This window comes from Rattus norvegicus, chromosome X (assembly GCF_021556685.1).
Source record: "Rattus norvegicus strain SHRSP/BbbUtx chromosome X, alternate assembly SHRSP_T2T, whole genome shotgun sequence".
NCBI lineage: Eukaryota > Metazoa > Chordata > Mammalia > Rodentia > Muridae > Rattus > Rattus norvegicus.
This window is the reverse complement of record NC_141554.1, coordinates 59,829,825-59,851,078: the sequence shown is the minus strand read 5'-3', so window position 1 is coordinate 59,851,078 and position 21,254 is coordinate 59,829,825. Positions and strand designations below refer to the sequence as shown.

At 32.2% G+C, this 21,254-nt stretch overlaps 1 protein-coding gene across 1 annotated transcript in view; it reads left to right on the top strand.

The window, feature by feature from the left end:
• Il1rapl1 (interleukin 1 receptor accessory protein-like 1) overlaps positions 1-21,254 on the top strand; it is a 1,504,224-nt gene that overhangs the window by 874,575 nt on the left and 608,395 nt on the right. Inside the window, exon 5 of the mRNA NM_177935.3 lies at positions 2,139-2,292. Coding sequence (NP_808796.2) covers positions 2,139-2,292 — 154 coding nt within the window. The remainder of the gene's footprint in view (positions 1-2,138; positions 2,293-21,254) is intronic.

The window sequence follows — 21,254 nt, the reverse complement described above, 5'->3', positions numbered from 1 at the left end:
ATATTTTGAGACTCATATTTTTGAAAGCCACATAATTTTTCTTCTGTCATTTCTATGTGAACATTCTAGACTTGAAGCTTTGGTTTTTACTAATAAATTAATTTGATATATATTTTTTCCTTATGACTTGCAGTAAATCTCTCAATTTTTTTCTGAAATATGAGAGCAAGCATATATACATACATATTTACCTTTCAGTTAAAATTAACTCAACTTCAATTAATTTTTGATGATTTCGCATTGTTCATTCAGAGATGGTTCCACATTTTGATAATCATTTCAGCTATCAAAAGCATCATAATGGCAGTGGGAGGTAGAGATGCATAACATTTTCAATTTTTGTGTTTAGTTAAGTCTTAACTTTATGCTACATAAATAGTAGACATTAGGAAACTAATTGTATAGTACTGTAATGTACATTTAATGCAATTAGGACTGCTTATGCAACTAATAGAAGCAAATAACAGCTATACTTTGGCATGAAATAACTGAAAATTTTCTTGTACACATAATTTCACAGAGACATTTACCCACACTTATTATGGGTTTTAAAAATTTGACTTGCCAGTAAATAAGTTTACCTGTCTATGGTTTCAAAAGTGTTAAAACAATTTTGTCCTTTGCTTTAAATACTAGTCTGAGAATAGGGATTCATGTTTTGGCAAAACCAGAAGTCTCTTGAGCCAATAACATTATAATTAAAAAGAGCATAATTGGATGTGTCTATCAATAATGAAAATGGATATTTGTGGGATGTGGGAAACTAGGAGTTCTTATTCACTACTAATAAGATTATATTGTAGTATAGCTCTTATCCTAATCTTTATAGGTATTTCTCAAAATATTCAAAATAAAACTTCCATATGACAGAACTGCACCACTCTTGGTATAGACCCAAACAATCCTATATCCTACCACAGAGATACATATGTACCTATTCCCACTGCTGCATTTGCACAATAGTAAGGAAAAGTATCAAGTATATATATACCATCTACAAATAAATGGAAAAGAAAATGTGTTATATGTCCACAATGGACTTTTATTCAACCATAAGGAGAAAAAATAACTTCACTAAACAGATCTGAAAGTAGTATAATAAAAGAAGCTGCCCAGTCTCAAAAAGAAAAAAAGCCACATTTTTCACATATGCAGATTCTGTTTTGGGTACATGTAAATAAGAAGTTGTAAGAGTTAGAATATAGTGTCAAACTAGATAGAGGAGCACAAGAGGAAAGAGATACTGCTAAAGTCAACTAAGGAAGTCAAGCTATATAAGTGCAGGTGATAAGAGAAAAAAGGCTACTGAACATGCAAGGGCACACAGAGAAGAGAGGAAATAGAGATGAAGAGTACACAAAAGAAACAATAAAACAAAAAGTCTTTGGACAGATACCATATACATATTAATTCTTTGTGAATTCATAGAAATTAAAAAGACCTTGGACATACATGTTAACTCTTTCTTCAATGGATTATAGAATGCACATAATATGTATAGGTTCAGCTCTTATAAGCACAATTATATTTTGATAAAATATTAGAACAGAAATGTTTAGCTTATAGAACTATTTCTCAATGTTTATTTAATAACACCATTTGAATTTTATGCTATGTATACCAATTAGTCAATTTCACAATAATCTATTAATTATTTACACTTAATTTTTTGTTGAATGGGATTAACAGGTATATGATGTTACTGAATATAGCAAATTACTATGTGTCTACTACAGAGGTAACACCATTACAAGTTAATGTGACCATAAAATTATTCTTAAGAGGATGTTCTTGAGTTGAAGATTTGAAAAAAAATAATATAATTTAGTATTGAATCCAAATCTTTAGTTCCTGTAAAACTTAATGTATAAAAAATTGTTGTGCTTCAGACATAATTGTGTGTATATATAATCCCCCTGTGAGGCAGATCAATTAGGACTTCAATTCTAATGTAAGTGACCTAACAAGTTCGAGATGAGCTTATGTTACAGAAGAACTTTTTTGCTTTTTTGTTTTTTGGTTTGGTTGTTTGGGGTTTTTGTTTTTAGACATAAAACCAAAATTATTTTTTATTGGTGTAAAATAATTTTACTTTCTACTTACTGTGTGTACTACCAAATTTGATGTTGTTTGTGTAGGAATGTAGAACAAAAACATGGCGACCGAGTATTGTATTCAAAAGAGATACCTTGCTTATAAAAGAAGTCAAAGAAGATGACATTGGAAACTATACCTGTGAATTAAAATATGGAGGCTTTGTTGTGAGAAGAACCACTGAGTTAACGGTTACAGGTAATCACACTCTTTGGTATTTCATTTGCAAGTAAAGAAACTGCATTTTGAGTAGGTCTCGGGCTGTGTATTGATGTTTTTCAACCTCCTAATGAAAGAAGCACTCAGCTAAATGCTAAGTGGATTCCTATAGGTGAAATTTATTCCTCCTTGTTTTAAAATCATCTTGTGCTGAAATACATTTGAAAGGTTAAATAGAATAAGTTTAGGGAATTATACAAATGTTATCTTTTTGAAAGTACTTGAAATAATGAGTTTACAATTTTCGAAGATTATGCTTGTAGTTTGTGGAGTGAGTCACTTTTAGAAATGTTTTCTAGAGTGATGAGATAGAATATATGAAATGTACTCTGTCGTGCTACACATTAGACAAATCATTTTCTACTGCCGTATCATTATATAGATGACACATATGATCTCATAGGTTTAAAAATAATGTAACTTCAGACAAAATTGTTTTTAAAATGTGAGTTGTTCTTTTGTTCTAGAAATCAAAGAAACCACAGCCTTGTTATTGTAAAAAAGAACCAAAATAGGATCAGGGTACTGCTGATTTAAAGCAATGTACAATTCACCAATCTAAAAAGCCTAATTGTATTATTGTAAACTCCAGAATGCTAAATTACTCATGTAAAAATGATAATGATGAAATTTGCCTTGCAAGGGATTTGCAAGTATTGTGTGAATTAAGGTAATATGTATATAATACATTTGCAATGAGAAAATCTAAATGCTCAGAAATTTAGTTATGCAAAGAATTATATTCATGATCATTTTATATTTACAACAATAATCACCTTTGTAATAAGTACCTCATGGAAAGGAGAAGAGAATCCAAGTCAAAATTAAAATGGGAAACTGATGATACTTGCACATTATTATTGAAAGAGACTCTTGATGATGTTTTGGGGTCCTATCTGTCAAGCATTTATAGAACAGCGTAACATTAACTAATTTTATGCCTTCACTATCGCTTGAAGAATAACTTTCTTCTATATGAAACAAATATATTTTGATAGGTATATGTATCACATAGGAATCCACTTCTTTTAAGTCTTGAAGTATTGTACAATTTGACTCAAAGGTACATTGTTTCAAAAGACTCATTTGCTGAATAGCAATTATTCTGACAAGGGGAAGATTCCTTACATAAGATGCTCTGGTAAAGTCTTTGATAAATAGTAGACACAGTAAACAACTGATACCTGTAATTTATGATAGACTTGAATAGTAAGCATGCACTTAGTCTCCGGTTTGTATTATATACCTGTAATAACTATGTGTATGACTTGCAATCCTTTGGTTTGCATTTTGGCTGTGTGTCATAGATCAGTGTACAGAAAAATACAGAGGAGCACTTTATCACTTTTATTTGCCATCTTTTCAACCGTCCAATGAAAAATATGCTAGTATACACAGTAAATATTGAATTTTTTTCTGTTCAGTCTTTATCTTACAAAGTATACTGAAAGAATTTTTCTAAACATTGTATATTTAGAAAAAAATAACAAAACTATGACTGAAAGTGATACATTCTAAATAAAATTAGTATTCATTTCTTGTCTTATCTCTTATGAATGGAAAATATATCCATGGAAAATGTATTTTTCATCGTCTAGAAACACTATGACATATAAGTTCTATCCAGAAAGGTAGTTTGAGAGTCAACCCTGTGTCTTGATTGATAATAAACTTATATAAAAACATTTGGCAAATCTAAGTGTTGAACTCTTTGCTCTTCAATTGGTTTATAATTTTTTATAGTTTCTTGATTTGTTCAAAACATATTATTTTCTTCATATGGAAATAAATATTTAAATTCTGAAATCTAAGAGGATGTTAGTGATTTATCATAATTATTGACATAAATTATGTAAATACATAGGTCTCACGGTAATATTTCTATGCATGCTTTTATTATGCATTCATCATGGACTAACTTCCTTCTATGTGACTCTTTATCTGTTATCCCTTCCCATCTTCTATTAGTCTGTCTCATACTTTCAGATAGCTTCTTCATGGGAAAGAAAGTGTACAATACTCTCTCTGATTGATCTATGTTGATGAGATGATTTTCCTTTCCATTCATTTTCCTGCAAATGACAGAATTACATTCTTCTTTTTCATAATTAACAATACATTATGGGTTTATCTCATCCATACATGTTTATACACTTATCTTTCTATAAGTATCTATGTTCATGGAGCCTGCGAGGGACTGTGCTTAGTCCACTGACTATGTTTTGCTTATGTAGCTTGGTGTTCTTTTGGGCCCCTAGAAGTGGGAACAAGCCATTTGTATTTTCTCTTGAGAAACCTGTGCTTCATTTAAAATTATTTCATTTCTCCTTTTCCTTCCTCCAAGCCATTCTGTATATTCTTTCTTCCTCTTTCAAATTTTTAGCCTATTATTTTAAAATTAATTGTTGTTACAAACATAATATATATTTATATGTATTCCTAAATATACCAATAAAACGTCCTCAATTTGGACAATATGATATATATGTATTTTTTGAGCTAATCATTTAGAACTTAAAACCAGTTTTATTGCTCTTCCTTGGAATAAAAACATTTCTCTTGCACTCCCACTTCCTTAGCTGGCTGTAGCTTTTTTATGTAGGGTTGTGGCTTCCTATGCTTTCTTCCATCCTCATTAGCACATATTTTGCTGTTCTTGTTAAGACCATATTTTGACAGTTATTTTATAAAACTTTATGAGTATGGCTTCTTAAATTTCTATGCATTCCCCACCACCCTGTTCTTGTTGAACCATAAGCCAATATAAATTCTTTATTCCTTAAGGTTTTTTTGGCATTAGTATTTTATCACATAATTAGAAGATTTTCAATCCAATAGTTTTGGGGGGTATAGTAGTTTGATTACCAGCTGTAGTATTTACAAACAATTGATCCATCTTTCTAAGCTGGATTTTAAAGTGTTTGTTAAATATTTATTTGTTGTTCTGATGGACATGCTTTATAAGTGAGTGACTTTTCTCTTTTACATTTTTTATTTTGTATCTTTTAATGTTTTAAATACAAGATGTCATGGGGGGTTTCTTTTAGGTTCCTGTGTCTTTGGTATTCTATAGATCTCAAACATGTATAGACAACTTTGGAATTATTTTTCTATATGACTGAAAAGGTTCTATATATCTTTGCTATATGGTCTTCTTTTTCCTCTAGCCCATAATTTAAAAGTTAAATCTCCTCAACATGTCTAACACCCTTTATTTTATTCTCATCAACTTTTACTGAGTGACCAGATTTCTCTACTTTGTCATCCAGTTCTGCTTTTTTCCAAACATGATCCAGTCTATTTACAGAGTGATCACTGAAGTTTTTATTTGACTTATTTAATTTTTCATATTCACTATTATTTTAGTTTGGCATTTCTTTGGAAATTCTACATATTTATTAAGCTGCTTATGGATATATGTTGACATTTCACTAACTTCTTTCTTTTTGTTCTTTTCTAGTACATTCATATCTCTTTGAGTTGTTTATACATAGCTAAGATTCTTTGAAGTATTTTTTTCTAGAAGATCTAGGTGTTTTTCTTTGTGTTTCATTACTTTTGGGTTATTAATTTGGAAGAGCATGTTGTGTTGTTTTGATTCTGTTTTAATATTAAATTCATTGCTACACTGAGACTTGTGCATCTGAAGAAGTTTTTCAGGTACATCTTCATTTTTATTCTAAACATCTCCTTCAATATAGGTGTGCACTCTCTATAGATGAGAATTAGTTCATAAGAAGCTTAAGGGGTGTGTGTGTGTGTGTGTGTGTGTGTGTGTGTGTGTGTACCTGCAAGTGCACACTTTATGTAACTGATACTGAGGGCAGAATTTTCTATCCTGAGCCTTTTTTGAGGGTTTACTCTTTTCTGTACAAAGAAATACTAAAAGTGAGCACACCCTCTATTGGTCCTCTCTTCTGCTGCCTTTCGTTATAGTACTCCAAGTCTAGTAGTCTGGTGTTGAGAAAGCTGTGATCAACTTGTGGCAGGGGATGGAGATCTCAGAAATCTAGGTATGAAACAAGGAGTCTTATGGACTCAAAAGGGGAAGAACCTACCTGGGAATCCTGGTAAGGAAAACCTCAGAAGAATAGGAAGCATTGGGCTTAGTCTGAAGTATGGTAGTGAGAGATACCAGAGGAAATATAACATCTGGAAACACTTTGAGACTCAATATGCGAGTTGCAGCCAGAATAAGTGAGGTATAATAGTGTCTATATTTGGTCAGAGAGGCAACATTGCAGCAGAGATGGTCTGCTGGAATAGAGAACACTGTAGGTACCTTACGTAGTCAAATGGGAAAGGAGTGTTTTGGTGGAGCTGAGCAGACCTATGGGATCATAAGTAGCACACCAAATTTGTGGTGACTCAGGATGAGTCGCAATAAAATTAGAGGTACCAAAAAGAGTGAGCATTATTTTTAGGAAAAATACCGAGTAGAGGTCTGCTATACATGCATTTGATAACTCCTTAGTGATTATACTATTTGACTATATTTTTATTTATAGACAACTGTGTTGGATTGTACACTAATTTTCTGAACTGCAATGGCAAGCAAAATGTGAGAGTAGTTAAATTTATTGATATAAAAACAAATATATTTAAATTCCTTACACTAAAGAATATTATACTTAAAATATAAATTTAGCCCTAGCCCTTTTTCAAATTATTCAAAGAATTTGGGTAAGGAAAAATGTTATATGTGGAAAATGAACTACATTAAATCTTGTAGTCCTGAAATAAATGATGACTCTCTAAATTTCTTAATCATTTGTAGGCAGAATAATTTGTTTCCTTTAATCTTGCTGGTATATATACATCCATGCATGTACACACATGTTTACACACACACACACACACACACACACACACACACACACACACACACACACAAACTTTCCTGAAATTACAAGCAGAAGTTTATCAATTTTTATTGGGTCTTTGAAAATAAATCTATAAAATTATTTACAACCTATTTAAAAATATAAGTAGAAACATCAAAATTTATGTTCTCAAACCATGTACTTGATTTGGAGCAGGCTGAAATTTTAACACAGATAAAATTGCCTTCAAGTTCCCTCTCTTCTTTTTCTTGGTATTCTACCACATTTTTAAAAAAAATAAAGAGACTTCTTTTGTTTTTCCAGATTTTAGATTTTTATTTAGATTATTTATTGAAATGGTAGAACAAAAACTAGATACTTCTATCCTTGATAATACATTGAATTTTACAATTATGAAAAATGATCAGAATACAAATAAAAGCAATGAGGGCATACTGTAATGATTCAATATATTGTTTTCAATAGACATTTACTGAAAAAAGTAACTACTCTTCTCTCCAATTATCCAATATAATGCCCCCTCCAAGTGTTAAGGGTTCAAAAAATAACTATTGTGCATACCAGCAAGCAAAAGTGTGAGAACAGATGGGTCCTCTAAGGTGGATGTCAAGTATAACTGCAGTTTTCTAGAAAGAAAGAAAGAAAGAAAGAAAGAAAGAAAGAAAGAAAGAAAGAAAGAAAGAAAGAAAGAAAGAAAGGAAGGAAGGAAGGAAGGAAGGAAGAAAGATGTAAACCATATCAGAATAAACAAAGAAAAGATGTCAACAATAGCTTAAGGACTACTGATTATTAAGAGACAACCAGAAAAGCACCACACTTTTCCCCACATATTCAGTTTTCTACGGACCAGGATAGATTCAGTTAGATGCTCTGTCTGGCTTTCTTGGCATTCAGGTGACCTGGTTTCCAGTTACTGATAATGAATCTGTTATCCACAATTCAGTGCAAACCTGTTCCAGTTTGGGGATTAGTTTCCACAAGTACCAAGTTGAATTATCTCTTATTTGTACTAAAATACTTATTCTCAAATTTGAAAGGGACCTCAATTATTCCATGTAGTTTCTGATAATTCTATTATTCCCAAACAGAATCAAAACCCTCAGCAGCACATACACACACCTTTTGGTCACTTGAACTGTGCTTTCTTTAGTTCTTGTTCCACATTCAGATCTGTCTCGAAGCATAGCAAATAGTGCTGTACTGGGTTTTCAGCTACAGTTTGGGTTGTCATTAACAGATTGGCTTCTGCTGCACCATGATTTTCCAGTTAGTCTATTGTTTCTCAGGCTGTAAGTTTTATGTTTGATATGTCCTGATCTCCTTTTTTGAACTTTGGTTTTTAAAGCTGCCTCATATCTTGAAGAGCTTTCATCCCATCCTTCCTTGGCTTTCATTTGTTTTAGTCCCTTCCAAGTTTGGGGTGTGAACTGTGTTTTGATTCAATGATCAAATCAGTTTTCCATCCAAATTCTGTGAACCATTTTCAGCATCACAATCATCCTCAAATTTAATGTAGTCAAATCTCCTTGGACAACAGGAGTACACATCACATGGAAAATATATATCAAACATAAGACCATAATTTCAAAATTCCCACTGGAATTCAGACCTGGTATGGTCTGCCATGTTTTTGAGGAACTGAGAAGTGTTGGTGTTAGGAAGCGACAGGGCAAAAGTAGTGAGACAACAAAAGAAACATTAGCACTGGCAAGCCTTGCTAATTGATTCAGCTCCTGAGTTGGCCCACAACTTCTGTGTGTTTCTGTCTCTGTCTCTCTTGGTCTCTCTCCTCTCTGTTGCAGAAGTTTTAATTGGGAAAATATTTACTTGTTCAGAGTATGGATACAATATGTATATTTTATTTGTTTGGTCTAAAGAAAAATAAGAATGGGCCTATAAAGTTCTTTTAGAAATGTTGATGTGGCAAGACTTTATTGTTTAAAATCAATTATTTTTATTTGTTTGATATTTTACTTGCATGTATGTCTGTAGGTTCCTGGTACCCAGTCAGGCCAGAAAAGGGCAGTGGATCTCCCTGGAACCAGATTTACAGATGGTTGTAAGACATGGAGTCAGTGTTGGGAGCCTTCTCGAATAGCAACAAGTGTTCTTGGCTACTAAGCCATTTCTCTAGCCACACATAACTTCATGTGTATTCATATATTTAGCCAAAACATTTTCAATGATTTTACAAAGCAAGATCTTAACCAAAATGAGTGACATCTATGCATTATAAACCTTCCAACCAGTTAAAGACAAGTCATTTCTAGGACTCGAAAAAAACAATAAGAGAATGACTTAGGAAAATGTTATACTTGAAAATGAATTCCTAACTAAATGTGAGATTTAAACAGATTATTCAGGAGCTAAGAAAGGAAAAACTTACAGGAAAACAAAATAAAACCAAAAAAATGAGGAAAGTGATAAAAAAGAATTATAGTTTCAGTTACATTTTTTATACTTGGTACAACATTTTAACAGAGTTAATGTAGCAGTATATTTAAACGACTTTCCAATCAACCATGGGCTAAATTTATGCTTTCAAAAGGTACATCTTCCTCCTCTTTTTATGGATGAGAAAGCTGAAGCAAAGAAAGGTTAAGTGGCTTTATCAAGGTCACAAAGCATCACGGTGACAAATGTAAGAATAAAATTTAATTCCAAGAACTTCAGTCTATGATTTACTCTTCGAGATAATTAATAGTAAGACATTGTAGTTTTCATATTAGCTCTGCTGATCGCAATGAAAGATTTATAATTTAGGTTCAACTGAAACACATTGTACTGAGACCTTTAATTCTTCTGCCACTGATGAAATTAAATGGTATATTTCTGGGTCTAGCTTGAGGGTATATCTTTATTTTATGTAGCTAAGTAAAAAGTGAAGTGCAGTGTATATAAACAGGTGAAGTGATGAATGTATATGAATGTGTGCATTTCTACTTTTCATGTGATTATAAATATGTATATCTATGCAGGTTTATATACAAATATGCATGTATGTATCTCACTATAGCTCTGAACTTATATTGCTTTTGTTTTTAAGATTTACTTTTGATACTTTTATTTAAATAATTTTTATCTTTTTGAGTAGTGAATATATAAGTACTGTGTTTATTTTATTTAAACTTTCCTTTGCTATGACCCGCATTCCCTCACAATTTCATGTCATTTTACTCTGACACCTTCTGAGTCCATTTAGTGTTTCTCACGTGTTTATGTGTTCAGCGCTGACCACTTGGATTTGGATAGCCTATCAGGGAGTTCATTAATAGAGCAGACTGTGTCTCTGTCCCTCAGAAGCCATCAGCTACCTATAGTTCTTCATCTCTCAGTGGGACTCTATATTTAATTGGCTTGTCAACATGACTTCTTTACTTCCAATACTACATTGTAAAACTCAGTATGCTGTGATTCCATTCTTCACCCTATAATTTAAAGATCTATTTACATGTGATCCTATTTAAGCCAAATCAGAAACAAGAAGTAGAATAGAGGTTACATTACTTGTGAGAAGTTATTGTTTTCTAGGTATAAGCATCTCAATTTAGGATAAATAATTTTTAAAAATCCAGAAATGGATGGACTGATAGTTACTGTAAATATACTTCCTACCAATACATTTTCTGCTTTGAATGTTAGGTATCATACTTTTCACTATAAAACAATTTGAAAATGTGTATTCTTAACAATGTAATTTTCATTTCAAAGGTATTTTATATGACTCTTCTTTTCCACCACTTCATGTTGGCTCTGCAATTTGACATGCAATAATTTTTCTATAATGCTTTGAAGCTCCCGCTTTTATGTTAGCACTTTCTACTAAGTGCTTTTAGTTTTCACATCAGCAAAAGTAGCTTTAAGCACAACATTTGCACCTATTTCAATTCAGAAACTGGTGTTGAAGGTTTCACAGGACAAGTTAAAGGAAACCACCCAATATGTTGAATTTTCTCAGTCTCATTAAATCAGAAATTGAAATACACTCTGGGACAGTTCTGATGAGGATAGGTGATTATGCATCAAAAAGTATAGCTTTAAAGATAAAGAGAAACATAATAGAATGCCAAATCCCAAAAGATTAATAGACTGTAACATAGCTTTGACATTTAAATATGAATATTATCAATAAAAGTGGTAACTTAAATGCCCCAACATAATTAGTAGTTTATTCTGTACTGACCCTATAAAACTTAACAGCATATGAGTTCCAGTCCTGACTTCCTTTGGTGATGAAACAGCAATGTGGAAGTAAGCTGAATAAACCCTTTCCTCCCAAAAAAAAAAAAACTTAACAGCATAAAATGTCAATTTGCATTAATGAGCCAAATACATTTCATAATAATTTTCTAAATTAATTAATTTTAATATAATAATACATGTACATATACACAGTTTATTTTCTTAGAGAATTATAAATCCAATCATTGCATACCTATTACTAATTTTATTATTACCACAGATTAGGCTAAACACGAACAAGTGCTTGCTTCTATGACTGATAATCAGAGGTAAATCCCTGGGACCCAGTCTATCTTGTGTCCTACATATTTGTCTCATTTTTTTAAAATAGTTTTTATGTACAACAATGCCAAGCAACCAGAGCTTCCAGGGACTAAGCCACTACCTAAAGACTATACATGGACTGACCCTGGACTCTGACCTCATAAGTAGCAATGAATATCCTAGTAAGAGCACCAGTGGAAGGGGAAGCCCTGTGTCCTGCTAAGACTGAACCCCCAGTGAACTAGATTGTTGGGGGGAGGGCGGCAATGGGGGGAGGGTTGGGAGGGGAACACCCATAAGGAAGGGGAGGGGGGAGGGGGATGTTTGCCCGAATACCGGGAAAGGGAATAACACTCGAAATGTATATGAGAAATACTCAAGTTAATAAAAAAAATAAAATGTAAAAAAATAGTTTTTTGATATTATAATTACTTTATTTTTTCCTTCTCTTTTCTTCCTTCCAACCACCCCCTCCAGCACTCTCTCTCTCTCTCTCTCTCTCTCTCTCTCTCTCTCTCTCTCTCTAATTCACAGTCTCTTATTTAATTTTTACACACACACACATATATATGTTTCTAAATATGTATAATTAAAACCTGTTCAGTCCATATAATGTTATATAATGCTAATGCTACTTGTATGGATGATTTTAGGGAGGAGCAGTTGAAATTAGACAACGAACTTTGCTCACTAGTATACACACACACACACACACACACACACACACACACACACACACACATACACACAGGCATGGGGTAGAGAGACTATTTCTCCCATCTACTATCACTGCTTAGTTACCTATAGCTCTTTGACTAGGATTGAGTCTTTCTAGGCTTTAACGCTTCTGCACTAGCAATGTCTATTTGTGTCTTCCTTGTTTAAGACTTCTTAGGTAATAACAATGTTGATGAGTGTAACTTTTCTACAAATTCTCGGAGACACAATCTCAGAACAAGCTTTCTGTGTGTTCTACAATATCCCTGATTCTTAGGTGTAGAAGTCAGGTAGCAGGTGTATCAGTTGAAAGTAGGCTACACAAATCTGTATTTTAATTAGTTGTGGTTTCCTCCACCAAGTACAGAAAACTTTTCTTTGATGAGACATAAGAGCTACATTTACCTGTGCCTATAAGAATAAATATTTAGAATGTAGTTAAGGAGCATGACGAAGATTTCCAAAATAGTATATGCTCTTGTTGTTACCCATGTTGCCTCCCATAGTAGAAGTCTCTACTGCTAAGAACATCACGTACTTCAGAATAGGGTACAGCAAACCTAATCTGAATATAATCTGAATGTCTGAGAACTAGCTTACATGATAGGAAAAGGTACCATGCAAGTTTCCCAAGGAGAGAAGCAAATAATAGCCCTATTTAGCAAAGATGCCTATGACCTATATCAATGATAATCAGTATGGGCAAAAACCCTTAAGTTGCAGTAGTGGTATTTGTGCCCTGGTAGCAAAAACAAACAAACAAACAAAAACATGCTCTCTGATTGGAGCTGAGGCCTATTCGATAAGAAAGAAATTATTTCTATTACTAGAAATATAACCACTATTCTAGGACTAGTGAATCATGACAGAAAAAACTACAGCTGCCACCATATTAAATCAAAACTTGCATAAGTGTTATAAAAATAGCACAAAAACTTCCAGATATTTGTTTTTTGGTATGAATAAGACTAAGATGATTTGTTTGAGCAAGAGAACTTTCTTGGAACTGCTGACATTATAGCATCTCAAATTTAGTTTGAGTCAACTCATATTTTGCTTCAAAATGAACAACAATCCACAAAATAAGCAACTGAAACATTGCACAATCATTCTGATAATTCTATTGCTGTATTATGGAGTTATTAATAAACTTAGCTCTCACATCTTCATTTGATAATCATTCATGGATAACAATAAACAGGACTCAGTTTTGGGCAGTATTCTAATGCTATCTTCTTTGGAAGTTTTAAACATATGACACAATCCTACGTGAGGCAATTTAGGGATGCAGTGATTTTTTTTTCAGTTATATAAAAATATTTTCTAAGCTCTTACATATTGTATAATTTAAGCAACTGTAAATGACTATGTATGTGTAGACATTGAGTTTTGCTATGAGAAGTTCATAACATAGTAAGCATTTAAATAATAAAATTTGTTCTAAAATTTTAAGAGTTTAAAAGCTTTATTATTTTGTATTCTATGGGAAGAACTGAAAAATATATTCCAGGAATTTTACTTGTCTCTCCCATGATATCAAATGTGCTGCCGTTGAAAAGAAGAAACAAACAAGTGTTAATTATGCAACTTTCAACTAATATGAATATTTTATATTTTGGATGAATTTGTTAAACTGCCTGAAAATATACATTTTAGTCTTCATGTAAAAATATATGACTTTTGCATCTTAAGAGTATTTCATATTTTCATTTCTCAAAATGCTTGACCAAGGCTTTTAGTCATTATATTAGCATCTGTTGTTCCATCTGGCAAACCTAAAAAAGCCAATGTATTCTAAATGGATAGTTCAACATGAATATGCAAATTAATGATATTTCATGACTTCTGTACAAAATGTAAAGAAGTTGCTTCTTCTATGCCTTAAGTAGAAGACCTTAATTTTATATACATACATATATATTTTTTCTTCATCATCTGTTGGGTTGAGCATTGGGTTCCATTTCAGCAAATCAGACAGAACTTTCTGTAATATAAATGGCACCAAAAATTCTTTAGGAATGTCATATGCCTTGTCTGAAATAACTTAGTGCAATATATTTTCTATGAAAAGAAAAAACATACGCACACCTACAAGATACTATCTAAAAATATAGAAGTACTATATGTAGTCATAAGTATACTCTAATATCAACAGTAGACATTCTAGAACCAATAATGGCTAGTTTTAGTGATGCTATGATTACACACTCTCATTATTTGCTTCATAATTAATCCTTGAAGTATACTCTAAGCACAAATACTATTTCTATTATCTGCCTTCAAGTCTCATCATATATAATGTGCACATATACATTTTTGTCCTAAGCACATAAGTTATGATTAAAAAGAAGATAATAAACATATATTTAAATGTGTTGTAAAAATAATCATGCAATAGAAATGTGGAAACTTGTATCTTTTGACAAAAATAAAGCTTTCTGAATAATCATTTATGGTAAGTTGTGGCTGCTAAGTGTCTGCAATCTATAATATATAGTTTAATAAGCACCTTCTCAAAGTATCACCTGGAAATAGAGTGTCTGTAATTGATTTTATTTTATAATGTAAACAAAGTTTGTAATGGAATAATTTTAAAGTACTAAAGTCACTAATAATTATTAACATCAAACACAATATGCATAAAGTATAAAAACTGAAAAAATATATATCAATGTTAAAGTCATATCCTGTAATGTAGTGATTAGGTAGTAAGCTATTTACTCTTCACTGGTTGATCATGTTGGTAAATTCCTATTGAAACAAGAGGCCAAAAATAAATATAATGCAATATTTCAGATAATGTTTCTCCTTTGGATCCATAATCAGATCATTTTAGGTTATTCTACTTTATTTTTAATTAAATAAACAAATTATGTTGACTTGTCTTTTCATATGTTGTTTGCCTTTGAGCGTGATCATTTGATCAATGTTTGTAAGAAATAGAATTAACATGACAGCAATCATTTCTGCATACATAAGCAACATATAAGATCTAATTGCTTAAATGAATGCTTCCTAGTCTTAGGAAGAATCCACACCTCTTCTTTTTAATGGAGTTAATAAGCAATAGCTGATTTTTGGGCTGATGTTATTCAAATTATAAATTTTAAATAAATAGTGGAGTATTTATTCCAGGTAGATTGAAAGACCCTTTTCTTGGTGATAGACAAAGGTTGAAATACTATGATGACAAGGCAGATAATATGAAAAGGGTAGCTTGTTTAGTGGAAATACTATAGCAATTGGAGTCAATTATTAATAGAGATGAAGCTATAAAGTAAAGTTGCCAAATAGATTTTTTATTGCAGTTGGAGATAGTTTCTGTAGATGTGTTTTTGTACTTTGCCTAATATTTCTGATCAAGTAATTGAGAGAAAATATAGTCCAGTTTCTGTAATATGAATGTTACTGGGAAGCAGTTACTCTTCAAGTGTTTCCTGATTGCCTGCTTACTTTTAAGTAGAATCATTTGACTAATTATCATCAATGAATATGAGGCAAAATATAATTTCTGAGCAAAGTAGGGAAGAAGTGTTTATGTTTACTCCTCTCCTTCCTCCTTCAGTTTTTCAATACAAAGAACAGAAGGCCCTAAACAGTGGAAGGCCTCAGGTCTCCACAACAGAAAGTAGGTCCCTGACTTGCAGGACTTTCACTGTGTGGCTTTCTTAGTAAAGAATAACCTTGTGATTTATAAAACTATTGGGACTGTTGGGCTTACCTCAAGTAGATAGCCTTACTCTAACCACAATAATTAAGCCTTACCAATGCAAAGGGATAGGACAGCGTTGTCTTGTTACAAAAGACTTAAAACAAATTCTTTGTTAATGTGCCAACTTCCCATCCAGATACTCTTCTCATAAGGTCTCTTGCTCATGTATCAAATATCTCCATGTGCAGACTCTACCTGATATTCAAGAGTCAGGTCAATGCATAGCTCCTCCAGTTAGCTACCAGACCTGCATAGCTCTGAACAGCCACTTCTCCACATAAACCAGTTTTGATTTTCACTCTGTCTCCTGAATAGCTCTGGCCATTTCAACACTGCCACTCTTAAATGTTGGCCTCTAAATTACTTGAGACAAGATCTGACTTGTTTAGTTTGGTATTATTAATAAGCACATTTTAAATTATTTGACATATAGTGGAAAGATGAATAATAATCACTTTTTGAAATATCAGATGCACAAAAGTTGAATTTGGTATGTTTTAAGATGTATTCCACTGTAAATACCATAACCAAATACATTTAATTTTAATTATATCCTATATAAATAATTTTAATTGTAACTCCTTTATTTGAAAGTACTTGTATATTTGTTATCAGCAAAGTAATATTATTAATACAAATGAATTACAAAGGTTTTCTTTATAATAATTTTCATGATATGATTTCATTTAAGTTAGCACCTGCTCTCTATCTTTTATAAGGCAATTGAAGTATTTTTATATATTCATATTTCTGACAATTTATTCAGCATACACATAGAAACATATTTTATGTTTTAAAGTCTCAAAAGTACCTCCAATTTGGAAAAACAACTATTGGAAGACTAATGCTAACAGAACGCACATAAGAAAACTAGGAGACCACTAGGGAAAATACATATACATCAAAGTTCAAAGGGGAAGGAAAGGCCATTAGTGAGAACAATTACCAGTCTTTTTGAGAAAGTACTGCTATGTGTTGATCTGACATTGGAATCATGTTGTTCTTTCTTGTTCTATAATATTATTTGCAATAAAATACTGAAAAAACTAAATGCCTTTGAATAAATAACACTGAGTAGAAAAGAAACCATGCTAAAGACTCTATCTACTATATAACATTGTCTCACATTACTATGAGTAAGATTATAACTTCTTGAGAAAATATCAGATATAGAATTTCTTCCAAGGATCAAGCACCCTAATCTGAAAACATGAACGCACACTTGCAAAGTTTTACAGTACTCTTCATTGAGTTCTAAAAGGCTGAATTTCTTCAATGTTAGTAGGACAAGCTTTCTCAAAAAAATCAAAATTCCTAACAGTTAGTAAGTCTTCATTTATGCTTTCAATAAAGGTCTTGGCCTCAATATAATCTAGATTTTTCCCTTTCAAAATAGTGTCATGGGCAAGTTAACTTTTGAGAATTCCATTCATTGATAGAACATTGTGATAAGTTAGCAAAGCACTCATGTAGTAGTGCAACAGACTATGAATGCTGGTTCCCCCCTTGGGTAAATAAAACAACAGGAAAAATGCAACAGTAGGTAATCTCCACATCATTTGTCGTAGTCAGGTTTTATTAGTGTGATTCAAACTATGGTAAAATTATTGTTAAAAAATTCCATGAGGGCTGGAGAGAATACTCAGCAGTCAGTTAAGAGCACTGACTGCTCTTCCAGAGGTCCTGAGTTCAATTCCCAGCAAATACATGGTGGCTCACAACCATCCATAATGGGATCTGATGCACTCTTCCTGTGTGTTTGAAGAGAGTGACACTGTACTCATATACATAAAATATATAAACAAATCTTTATAAGAAATTCTTGACAAATAAAATGATTTGATTAATACCTCATGCTTAGTTTGAGCCATGAATACAATGTAAGTTGGCTATCTTTTAGTGAGTGAGCGTTATTTTAATGCAGATAATGTGAAAAAAAGTTTCTGACATGTATTTCTTGCATGTATTAGAAAAATACTGTGTACATCACACTAAGCATGCTGCACAGAGCATCCAGTTTAAACTGGCTAATGCATGGCCTATCTTATAATACCCTATGTTGGCAGCATTTTACCGGGGACTTTTTTGATAAACACTACATCTCTGTTCCAATAAGCTCTTATTTTTATTCTGTGCTATTTCTGTGAGACCTCCTAGGGTAAATGTCACCTAGCCTCCAAAATATAAATTATATGAAAAACAAGATATAAAATGAGAATATAAGAGATGTATGTAAAATGATTTTAAAAGATCTGGAAGTTACATGTTGGCCACAGAAAGTTTCCCACATGAAAGCATTTAAAATGATTGCTTTTTTAAGAGAAGTAGAATTCGTCCTGAGAATTTCAAATTGTGTGTGTGTGTGTGTGTGTGTGAGAGAGAGAGAGAAAGAGAGAGAGAGAGAGAGAGAGAGAGAGAGAGAGAGAGAGAGAGAGAGAGAGAGAGAGAGAGAGAGATTGGAGGAGTCAATGTTTTGTAAGGACAATCGACGTGAGTGGATTATTGTACATGAGGAAGAAATCATTGGGATGAGTAACTATAAGATATACAAATCTCTCAAGAGTTAGGTAAATTCTTGTTTCATAGGGAGAGAAAACTAAGCTAGAAAGATTCAGAACTGGGATCACAGAAAGAAACAAATTATCAAGATTCCTAGAGAATACTAATGTTGAAGCTAGCCTACAATTTGGACAAGCCACTAAGGAACATTTGTAAGGAAAAGAATCTCTTTATTTAATCTGATAGTAACTCTTTAATACTGGACGAAGTTAGCTTGTATTTCACACATGCTAAATAAGCAGTCTATTACTAAGCAGTGCTCCTACCCCCTTCTATATTTTATAAATGTATTTAGTTATTTGGGGCTTTATTTTGACACCGTATACCTCTATATAGCTATAATTGTTCCAAAACTCACTATCTATTCCAGAATAACATCAACATGAAAGAGATCTGTGTACTTTGTTCACTGGGGTGCTGAAACTAAACTTGTTTACCACAATACCTGTGAGTTTAAGTTAGTCTCACTACATTATCCTGGCTAGAATTGAATTAACTCTGTAGCCTAGACTACCCAGACAATTGGGATCTTTCTTCTTCAGACTCCTAAGTATTACAGGTTCATGGCAACAGACTTGAAGAATAGAATCTTTAAGTATCCTTAAACATTGTTGAAGTCATAAAAGAAATCAGAGAGCTTCTCTGATTTTATTCGAGTTGAGCCATGTGGATAACAGTTAAATTTACTTTAGAAGCAAAGACTTGGAAATTTAAAAGACTTTTCATGTGATACGTAGGTAAAGGCAAACACATGCATCTTGACTAAGTTAGATGAACCATCCTGGTTTTGTATACAAAACACAAAAAGGAGAGATTTCCTTGCTTTTACCATTTTTGAGGAATAGCATTTGAAAAATTTCTATCTTTTCTAGGGTATTGGATGACATCTATTATGATTTTTAATGAATTAGCTACTCATATGGTCATAACATGTATGCTCATGGCATACAATTTGGATATTACAAAGGAGTTCACTAATAAATAACAATAGTATCCTGTTTTTTATTTTTATTTTTGACTGCCAACTACATATATAAGTATGTTATATTATCAGTCCATTTTACATTTTCTATCAGTCATCAATAATGCCAAATAATTCCTTTACTTCCATTTGAAAGACAAGAATCTCAACGACTATGGCACTTGATGAAACTGCTAGTAAGGAATACAATTGGAGCTTCAAATCATGAAACCCATGATTCCTAGCAGCTGTTCTGGCTTCTTTTCATAATTTTAGACCATTTTCTTGTTTTCTGAAAGGGGCAAAAACAAAACTGATTGAATTAAGGAGAGAGATAATGCAATATTTTTTTTTACTTCCAAATCAATGGAGTCCAATAAGTACTCTTGAGAGAAGAGATAAGATAAAGAATAATTAACTGCATAAGAATGGACACACATACACATACACGCACACACATTTCATATATCATATCATATGATAGAGCAGAACATAAGAGAGTAACAGACAAAAAGAAAGATTCTTGAGGGAAGAAATGAACAAAAAAAACCCCAAAAACCCAATGTAAGCAATTAATGACAGAATGACAGAAAAACCACTGGATTTTTTTCTATCAAAGAGGATGAAGTGAAGATGAAGATCAATCTTAATGACCCTTCACTATCTTGGTGACTGCCATTTCTTAGTTTTATTTAGCAGCAGATGAGACTATGGTCAGTCTTCTAGATAGAAGTGGAAAGTATATGGAAAAAGAGCCCATTCTGAGTATCTGAGCTACCTTGATGATATCCCCACTATTATACTTTATTCCTCAAAGGTAGACCGTTACTAGTTAATTGAGATGATAGGCAATTCCCTTCCGTTTTTCCTCATTTATACTGGCTTGTACACACACTCCCTTAAAATATATATTTCTCCTATCTTATAATATAATACAATTACAAGTATAGCAATATACATTATATTGTTGTAAGATACATTATAACTATTTGACTATATGACATGTCAAAAATTATTAAGCCACATATACTTCCAAACCGTAGTTTTATATAGAAATGCAGATTGCTCTCACTACTGAACAGTGAACATTTACTGAGCCATTCTATATGAATAGTGAGAATGCTCTCGGTCTGTTGTATTCCTCATTACATATAGTAGAGTATATGCTGCCTGTTATTTGAATATGCAAATTAAAATTCTGAGACATTAATCACTTTGCCTACGACTTTCACATGACTCTTGTAGCCAAAGTTTGAACTCAGATCACCCTAATGCATCCAACTATGTATCCAACTCAGTATTAATATATTCACATTTTTCAAGACTACAGAATAGCATCTCTGCTATTAAATGGGGTAAGGTTAAAAATAATACTTAAACATTCTTACTTCATTTGAAATGTGAAATCAATCATCTATCATCTTGTGAAAATTATGAAGATTAAAAATTGATATACATAAACTATTTAGATCATATATAGCTAGTATTTAATATTTAACAAACATGATAATTGATGGGTATTGAAGACAATAACATCATACTCTCTTTTATCAACACAAAATGTTAAGATTTTGTATACTAGTATAATTATGAGAAATAAATACTATACATTTATTAATATAGCTGTCTCATGAGAGCCTCA